The sequence below is a fragment of the Sinocyclocheilus rhinocerous genome, unplaced genomic scaffold (assembly GCF_001515625.1).
Source record: "Sinocyclocheilus rhinocerous isolate Xijiao unplaced genomic scaffold, SAMN03320098_v1.1 scaffold110, whole genome shotgun sequence".
Lineage (NCBI taxonomy): Eukaryota > Metazoa > Chordata > Actinopteri > Cypriniformes > Cyprinidae > Sinocyclocheilus > Sinocyclocheilus rhinocerous.
In genome coordinates, this window is record NW_015639867.1 from 972,452 (window position 1) to 982,665 (window position 10,214).

At 38.4% G+C, this 10,214-nt stretch overlaps 1 protein-coding gene across 1 annotated transcript in view; it reads right to left on the bottom strand.

The window, feature by feature from the left end:
* LOC107752232 (polypeptide N-acetylgalactosaminyltransferase-like 6) overlaps positions 1–10,214 on the bottom strand; it is an 83,518-nt gene that overhangs the window by 29,126 nt on the left and 44,178 nt on the right. Inside the window, exon 3 of the mRNA XM_016568149.1 lies at positions 1,946–2,054. Coding sequence (XP_016423635.1) covers positions 1,946–2,054 — 109 coding nt within the window. The remainder of the gene's footprint in view (positions 1–1,945; positions 2,055–10,214) is intronic.

The following is a 10,214-nucleotide window of genomic DNA, read 5'->3' on the forward strand; positions in this document are numbered from 1 at the left end:
TAAATCTCAATTTCGAAAAATTTACCCTTATGACTGGTTTTGTGGTCCAGGGTCTCTCACACACACACACACACACAAACACATACACACACACACACACACACATAAGGCCTTTATGTGTATGTTTAAAAAAATGTGTATGATTAAAATTAATTAATTAAAATTAATAATAATAATAATAATAATAATAATAAACAGCCCTTATTATGCTTTAATCTAGGAAGATATATTACTCCTCCCTGGCATTCATATTCTACCATCTCCAATGAACTAGATTCATGAAAAAATTGTGGGTGTTTTTTTTAATGAAAGCTGCTATCATAAGATTTGTCACCAACAGATGGTGTGCTCTGAAAACCCTCTGATAGAATAATGCAGCATGCTCCAACGTGACGAGTCAACACAGAACAGTTGGGCCGAGTGGGCCATATGCAGAAGGACGTGGTCCTGCCTGCAGGCGCCAGAAAAGCCATCCTCCCTCTAATCTGACAAATCTCCCTTCCTAATACAGTGACTTCTTTTTTCATTATTCCAAAGAGCTACAAAACAAGCCTCTTTCTGAGTACCTGCTTTCATACAGTTATCTGCAGCACACAATTATTTGCTATCCTAAGCACTTGCATTTAGCATCTGGGATTTAAGAGTATTTTCAAGTATCTGAAGTTAGAAATGATTTATAATGTAAAAGCACTGCAATATCAAAATGCATTCATACAAAAAGAAAGGCCCTGAAGAGACATTTAGAAAATAAAGGTGGAACGTGAAGAGCTACTAAAGCTACTAGCACTAACATTTATATTAAAGGGGTCATGAAATGCAGTTTTATATTATGTTTTTGCATCAAAAAATTCAATATTTGTAAAAATGTTTATTTTTTATCATCTCTGTGAAAAACATAGAAATGAAAGGGGGTTACCACTTGAAAAATACTGTGATTATCTAACTTCATTGCATAGTATCGCTACCCTACTTTACAGCATGTCATGTGTTTTGATAGAGATCTATATGTTTGAGCCTGAATCAGATCCCAAGCCAGAAGAAACTGAAACGCAACAATCTGTTTCAGTGCAGTCATTGCTTTTGATATATAGTTTTCCGTAGATTGTTTTAAAAGTACCAATATTATTGTTGCGTTACAAAAGATGCGGCATGTACAGTACGCTGTGGGTATGTACTGATTTTATTAGCAACACTCAAACATTGATACGCTTGGTGTCTTAACAGAGTAAGGTTAAAAAATAATGTTCTTACTTGCATTGCCTCCAAGGACAAGATGCTTGGCATTGCCATATCTTTCAATAAAAGATGCTGTGAAAAATCTGCAGCATGTTTCACAAAACAGTCCGTTGTAAAATGTGAAGAACAAATGGAAACGTTATATAATAAACGTAAATAATAAATACATTATTGCTGGCACGATACCTACTATCCATGCCAGCAATTGTCTGATGTATAATTTAAATTGTAAACAAGTCAAAGATTTCGGCAATTTGTGCTTGGCCAAAAACCACATCCTGTCGAGTACCTTGGGTCATCCTTGAAAACGGAAATGACTGAATAAAATAAACACCAATGTAAGCACCTCGACAGCCATTTATATCCTTAACTGCCGAGGACCTAATGCAGCTAAAATTTAACACCGCAAAAAGACACCCTTACATTATTAACCAGCCGTAAATTCAGATGGATCAATAAAGTCTCTTTAGCCACAGGGGCAACCAGTTGATTTACAGGGACAGCTTGGCAGGGATTCTAAAATAATGTCCTACCCTAAATGAAAGCCATAAAGAAAACGTCATCATCATCAAATCATTCCTCTTTGGTCTGGTTGATGTCCTTTATGCTGGGATAATGTGAGGCTTTCATATGCTTTGAGAGGAACAAGTATCAATTACAAGAAAGAAAAGGCCTATTCTGAACTATTCAGTGGATTTAGTGCACGTACCAACACGTTGGCTGTCTTTCCTGATGCTCTCGTTGTCGTGCCAGTCTCTTCTTCTCAAACCGTCTGTCCAGGTATAAATGTGGCCATCATTTAAGCCCAGTGGGAAGCCCTGTGGAGAAATAAACTTTTTGAAGTGAGATATACTATCAAGATAAATCGAGTTAGAACTCAAATAAAAATACAACAGCAAAAACATTATTATAAGAGGTAATTTAACTTCAATTTGAAACATCTCCAAGAACTCCCCGAGGTACCTTGTTCATGCCTAAATTGTCCTATAATGCACTGATTAAAACTTCAATCATAGCTGTTGTTAGAACACACATTGGCTGAAATCAGTGTAGCCAGCAACTTAATAACCAGAAAGCTTTCCAATCTGATCCTTAAACATTATACAGAACATTTCAGCCAAAGGCAAAATTCTCCTTTAGATTTGATCAGCTGCACGAAAAAACATAGTTTACGTGTGGGTCTGTGTTGTCCTTAATCTTTTGAGTAATCGCATGCGCACGGTGCATATTTGCCTTCCTGGTTGGACGTCAATCTAGGATTTTTCAAACTCGGGAGAGCAGAATTGGTGCCAACCTTCAATTCCATCATGCCAGGACAAGCATGTCACATTTTTCCTTGTGGATTCTTCTAATTTAGGAGTGAAAAAGCATCTTAAAATGATCATGTAGAGCGGTAAGAGGTGTGCAGTAGACAGAGCTTGTTTAAGTGCAGCAATGTGCTTCTCTGTTGTACTGACGCCTCTTCTATTTGCGCAATAGGCATTTACAGGATGTAAAAAGTGGAGCTCTAGAAGGTCTAAGAGGCCCCATTTGATCTACAATTTACCCATTCTCACAGATAGACCCCTGATAACAGCTATTTTCACTGGCGGCGCGTGCTAATGCACTGGGGATGCACTAGAACGAATGGTTTTGATGAAAGCTCAGAGATGCCATGCTTCTGACATACATGCAGAATATGTCTACATGTCTTTTAGTGCTTTGTCTTTGCCATGGAAATGCTTCAGGTAAGCAAATTGGAAATGACAGAGACTATTCACTCAAAATTAATCCAGCGAAAAAGACACAGAGATTATTAGGGAAATGATTTAGAGTGCTACTTAGCAGAGTGGATTATGGGGAGGCAGGTGCTTGGATTCCAGTAGCAGCTCTGAGGATTTGGGCGGCTTTTTTCCACTGTGTTTGTGAATAATTTCAAAACAAAAGCATTGCTTTATTAAGGCCTCAGAGAGTTTCTGGGGGGAAAAAATTAAGAACGCAAGCATATCCGAGTTTGTCAATGGGGAATTTCACTAGAAGAATATGACTTCGACTTGACAATCGCAAAAAGGGAACTGCTGGCAGCAATGTTGGATATCACTCTCCCACAGGAACACAGAAGCTTCTGATGGCAAGACTTTGTGGCAGAGCACAGGTGGAGCTTGCTGATGTTATGAATGTAATGACTGACTTAAGTTTGCTGTGAGTAATTTACATGTAGGCCTTGTCCCAAATGACACCCTCAGCCCTTGCAGTTCTCCCTAGTAAATGGTGAATCAATGCAGCATAAGCTGCCAGATTGTAGTCTTCTAGAAAATACATCATAGCGTGATATTAACAATATGCACTAATAATGTTTTAGAAAAAACGATAAAAAAAAAATCAATCATAGTCAACAGTGTCTGAGATTGACCTGGCTGAGTCATTTGTTATTTTTTATTTACTAAAATTAGATGGCATTTTAGTCAGAGTAAATTTTATGAATATGACAAATGTTGACTAAGCACTGTCAAATGAAGAAGAAAAAAAGAACTTTGGAAAAAACTAAAAAAATCAATAAATAAAAACGGGGGCTGTACAGAATGGGACAAAATGGTCACATGATTGTTTAGCACTTAAGTCAGCCTGAAAACACTGATGTGGCATTTTCACCTGAATGAATGACATATTTAACTGCATTATCAAATTAAAGCTACAGATTAAAGAGAAGTGCTACAACTGACAGATGTATGCATACTGTAAGGATATGGCTAAAACCCAAGAAAAGCTGAAACACTCAAACCCACAGGCCTCAATTCTGCTTTGCAAAGCCACAGCGCTATTTATTTCTTATGTCCTGTATATAACTCACTCTTACAAAGCAACATTCTTCATTAATGATGGCCTACATCTGAGGCCGAAGGAAGCTGTCTGTCCTCAGGAATTATATATATTAAAAAGAGAAAAAAAAATATTGGACGTAGAAAAAGCACAGAACAGAAGATCTTCTTGTGTTCCAGAACAGTGAGGTTAGCAGCAATTTACACAGAAGAGCTTTGAAAATAAGGGGTTTTAGACTTTCAAGTAGAAATGGACTATTTTCAAAAGTTATAGTTATAGTTAGAAATCTGAGATTGTTTGGGTTGCATTGTACATTTTAATGCATCAGTAAAAATAATGTAGATTAGAGAAAAAGGACTCAGAACCAAGTCTTCTGAATGTTTTTCTTTCTCCTATTTTTGTCACACAGGAGTTTTCTGGCAGGCCATCAAGCTCTGCTTTCTTCACATTGATTACGGTAAATTTAGCAATTACTGACTCAGTCCAGACTGGAGTGGGGTGGCTCATGGCACAATGCGCTGCCTAATTAAAAGTGGTCAACAAAGCGGTGGATGTCGCCTTCAAAAGCATCACTGCCTTCAATATCCAATTCATATGGCTGCTCCAAAGCAGAATCATGTAGAAGGAGTGTCACTGTTCCCCAGTACAAAGACAAATCAAACCAAAGAGACTTGGAAGAGATAACAGAGCTTTTTCTTTCTTTCTTTCTTTCTTTTATTTATTTATTTATTTACAGTCTGTTTTCATTATTTTTAGTTATTTTTTATTAAAATCTAATAATTTTTCATTACAATTAATTGAATATATATATTACTTTTTTGCAACTGTTTTAAATTACAAATCAATTAGACATTTGATTAATGAAATCACAATTATGTCAATTGCTCATGTTTTGGTTTTTCATTCTTCTAAGGCCATGTAAAACAGCAATAAGGTACTTCAGTAACAGATTTTTTTTTTCGTTGTTGTTGTTGTTTTTTTTTGGGGGGGTTGTCTGTTGGTTGCACCAAGTTCATCAAATATAAGAAGCATAAAGAATATAGCATGTGTTTGGCCCACAATGACAAAGAATTTTAATATCATTTTAATGTAAATTCTATTAAACCAGTAAAAAACTGTTCACCATATTAAAAGACTGTTTAATTAGGAGATATTGCTGGATTAAAAGTAAATTTTGATTTTCTGTCTCTCAGGATGCTAAAAAAGTATTTCTGTCAGGACCTCTATCGTCAAAGGTGACTGACAATTAGCATACAGTTTGAATTGGTGGTATGGTTCTGTTCTAGGCAAGAACTCCCTGCGCATCCATGCAGTCTAGCATTGATAAGAGCAGGGAGAGCAGCAATAACCCCCCAGTGTAAACAGAACAGAACCAACATAAATGTATTGCAGATATCATTAATGTTCAATAACTGAATGTAACAGTTTAGAAACTGGTCTGATTCAAGGAGAATCAGAAGGCTGAATCCTAACTGACAAGAGGAGGAGTCGGGGATGGAGGTGGGAAATTAGCTATTGAGCAACGCGAAAGCTGGTGATAATACTAAAGGACCTTATATATGATGCTGTGATAGGTGTCGCATAATAGGTAGACGTGGATCAGCTGGGAGTCAGCTGATGCGAGCTTGACTAACATGACCTGCCAGAACTGACACTACGCTTGATAAGTGACAACAATAGAAAGACAACTGTCTGACATACATAGACCAGCAGTTTACAAACAGTGCAGAACATAAGAACACATCATTCCTGGACAAATAGAAATTCCTCCAAATAATTTATTTAGTGTTCCACAGAATGTTTGAAATGACATGAGAGTAAATTATGACAGATTATTGATGTTTGTGTGAACTATCACTTTAATAATTACATTTAGACAAGTAAAAAGGTTACCACTGTAACAATTCTATTTTGTATCATGGACTTTCAGTTGTGTTTCCTGGTTTTCTTATGTTTTGTTCATGTTTCCAATGTTCCCGCCATTCATTTGTTTCCATAGTCACTGATTACGTTGCACACCTGTTTCTAGTTTTGTTCTCATTAGTATGTGTATATCTTGTGCTCTTTTTGTTCAGTTCTTTGTCTTGTGTTGTTGGTACTTCACACTTTTTCTCCTGCAATATTCTTTGTTCCTTGGATTATTTGTGTCATTATTAATAAAGATACACCGCAATTAATTCCTGCCTACTTGTGTCCCTGACCTTCTTGTGACAATCACATTGCCAAATGAGAAGTTAATTTGAATATGAATTGTCCTCCTGTGATCTTGAGATACAGTGAAGACGGTGAATAAGGAATTCAAACATATTAAAGGTATGGGATGTGTTTCATGGAACCTTAATGCTACGTCGTTCTTAAGTTATATCTTAAATTGTACCTAATCATTAATATGTGTTTCCCTAAACGTTCGTCAGTAAATGAAGACACTATGGAAAATAAATTATGATAATATAAATTAACTTTTCTAAGGTGATACAATAACGTTATATGCATTATACGTTTGGGCATGACATTGCGGGTTCACACACTCATTTTGAAATTATATAAAATATTCAGGGTTGGATTTAGTTTACAATTTTGATTATTTTTATAAGATCCCATGAGTCCCGATTAATGCAATTTCAACTATTTCTGAAGTGCTTCTTGTTGGAAAGCACTCTTACCAGAATTAAATTTCTGTTGGATTTGTGTAGGCCTATATTTTTATTTTTGTATCATTTTGTTAAAAGCTGTTAAACTATTAAGCAGTGTGTCATGTACGTTTTTTTTTTCCCTTGTGTTTTGTGTGGTGACCACTGGGAGATGCTCTGGGCATAAATTTCTTTCTTGGTTTCCTTCCCTGACTAGATGTATATTGCAAAGCGAAAGTAAAAGTTTCACGCAAGTTTGAGTTCTGTATCTTTTTTTTTTTTTTAAATCAACACTTCTTTTATAAAGAACACTGCTTTCTCACATAATGCACTGAAGCAGCCCCTGCATGGAGTGAATAATCCATTCTCAAGCAAAAAAAATAAAAAAATGAGAGAAACATTTTTTCTATACATTATGCTCATGATGTTTTTATAACAATAAATTATGTTTATGACAAATGATAAGCTGGTGTCGTGTTCAATCCATTATAAAACATACAAAGAGTGCATGTCTGCCTATTACAGAATAAAAATCCACTTTAGATCTCAATCGGAAGTTATTACAAGCATGATGATTTAAAGTGGGTTTTAAGCAAAAAACATAATCACATACATTTTCAAATGTAGCTTGATGCTAATTATTTTAAGATATATTCTTCTAAGCATTATAGATAGTTTGTTTAAGATAAGATAAGATAAGAATCTTTGTTTTAATAGATAAACTTTATTTCTCTTAATTTAATGCTGTATATTGAGCAGCGAACCATATAAAAGATACATATCTGTGGAAAAATGCATTGCTGGTCGGTGCCACCTAGTGTGTAGGCGTGAATTAGCAGAAGGCAATCAATCGTTTCACGCTCGGTGTGAAAGCACCGTTCGTCGGCGATTTGCCTAGCTTTTTCGTGCACGCTTCCTTAACCACTTACTGTGCGCCCCTATTTTTGAGCATTTTCTGAAAAACGACATACCCAAATAAAAATGTCTGTAGCTCTTGAACCCTATGGTCTATATTTATAAATCTGGTATTGTTTGAAACTAGACACTTGAACCTTTGTTACTCTGGAGTCATAATAACTCAAAATTAGTATAGCAACAGAGTAAAACAAGGTAAATTGAACATTAAAACAAAGGTAATAAATAGCACAGACACGCCTAAACACGCCCTTCGTGCGGGTTAACAGGTTAAAAAGGTATACTTTAACCATTTAAGGTATAGTTCGGGGAACACACCTAGAAAAGGTATACCTTTAGTTAAGATATACCTTTAGAGTATTCCTAGCACACTAAGAGACAACGTTATCGGGAAACGCACCCCTGGTTATTGAAGATGCAACTGTCCGAAAGAGACTTGAGAAGAAACGGAAAGGAAGATGTTACAAACAATGGGAATAATGAAGTATAAAGGAAAACGACTATATAGTCAATTAGTATGAATAAACTTGTGTCATTAAAGAACTATTTAAACCTGAACATAATAGCCACAATGATTTGACTCCTTCAGCAACATTACATTCAGACTCTTAGTTTGTAAATTAGGTGTGCAAGGTAAAGGCCTTTCTTTCAACCCCACATTTGGCAAGCTTGTTCTCCCTGCAATTCTCTGCAGTTTTTCTCCACCTTTTTTCATCACCCTTTCTTTTCTTTCTACAGATAAGCAAGCAGATGTTTTATACACTGCCGACACCACTATCTAATTATGTCGTTTAGCAGCGCTGTCCAAAAATCCCCATTACCGGAGCTCTTTTTCATAGCTTTCTCCTCAGAGCTGGTTTTCAATGTCCTGAGTCCTGTCTGTCAGCCGCCGCTCCTCTGCTGGCAATGTGATTGCTGGTGCTATATGCGCTTTGTTTGATAAATAGAATTCTTCTCTGAATGGCCTACAGTAGGCGTCAGCAGAGGTGAGACTGAACTAAGCGAGGTTCCATAAACAGGCACTGCTGATGAGGACAAGGACGGTTTAAATTAGCCTTTTGTGCAGCTGCTGTCAGGAGCTATTTGATCAAGCTGGCCGATATTTGCGAGTGAATGCACGTCTGTGTTGGTGTCAGAAGGCCGTGCATCTAAACATAACACAAAGTCAAGACATGAGTCTAAGTATCATCAACATCGTCAAAGTAACACGGTTTATAATGCACTGAGAACTCAATTCTCCAAGGTTGTTTCTAAGGAATGAGAACAACAGTAACAAAAGAAGAAGAACTATCGACCTAAAAACATTGGATGTCCACTGCAGGATACATCATTATCTGAGAATACGGGATCATCTCCAGTAGGTGCTGCTAATGAGAACATCTGCACATCAGAGCATTGCTTCACATCACAAATGGAATATAGCGCAGACTGCGACTGTTCGACCCATGATGAGTTCAAACGATAGCAGGAAAAAGACATGTCCAGCACAGCAGGATCCATTGTGTTCTGATCAACCACATCATTTGCCCTGTGTCTGACGCAAGAGATCAGAGAGCCCATCTTGTGCATCTGTGAAATAAATAAGCCCCATGACAATGATACACACAAAGATGATGGGAAAAATGAAAATGCCTGTCCAATCTGACATCACATCTGTTTACAGTCATAAATAGGTCATTTCAGCCTGTAAGTGTCAGACTTTGTTCCGTGTTTTGTGTGTGTTTTGCTCCCCATGTGCCCTACTTGCCCAAATTTGGTTAGTTTCCTGTTCCTGTCCTGATTATGTTGATTTAATTCCAGGTGTTCCACGTTTATTTCCATTGATCCCAGGTGTGTCTAGTCATCCCCTCGTCTTGTCATGTGTTTAAATAGTGTTCCATGTTTTTAGTTCAGCGTCCGGTATTGTGAATGTTCATCTTGTGCTACATGTGTTCCTGTCTGCCCTGTATACCCCGTGTTGAAAGGATTAAAGACTGTGTTTACTGCAAAGTCTCCTGTGTCTCCTCGTTCCTCGCTCATCAGTGTAGTACAACCGTGACAGAATACCGGACCAAACTAAAAGTGAGCGGCGCCTCTTCTCCCCGTGGTTCTTTTCCATTTTTTGAAAAGTCTTTTTGTTTTTCCTGTTTCCCCCGCGTTCATGTAACTCACCGCACGTTTCTCAGCCCTAGCCCGCAGAGATCTCTCCTTTGTCGAGTATGCCCGGGAGTTCGGCTCCCCGCGGCGACGGCTTTAGATGACGCCACCATCAACTCGCTGTTCTGGCACGGGGCCAATTACCATCGCTCCGTGGACCTCCCAGACACCATGGGACTAAGCTGGAGGGAAGGGATCCCAAGTCCACCGGCCGCGGCATTCTCAAGTCCGCCGGCCGTTCCCGAGTCCAGCCCACCGGCGGCGGCTCTCTCCTGCCCACCGGCCGTTCCGATGTCAAGCCCGCCGGCCGCTCCAAAGATAGGCCTGCCGGATGCTGCGAAGTCAAGCCCACCGGTCGCCATTGACGCAAGCCCGCCGGGCACCGCAACGACAAGCCCGCCGGCTGCCCAGTTCCCCCGTAACCAAAGGAGGAGGATGAGGAGAAAAAGACTGTTCTCTGCCTTCATCCTAGCCCCCGCGCTCGCTCCAGTGTCGGCC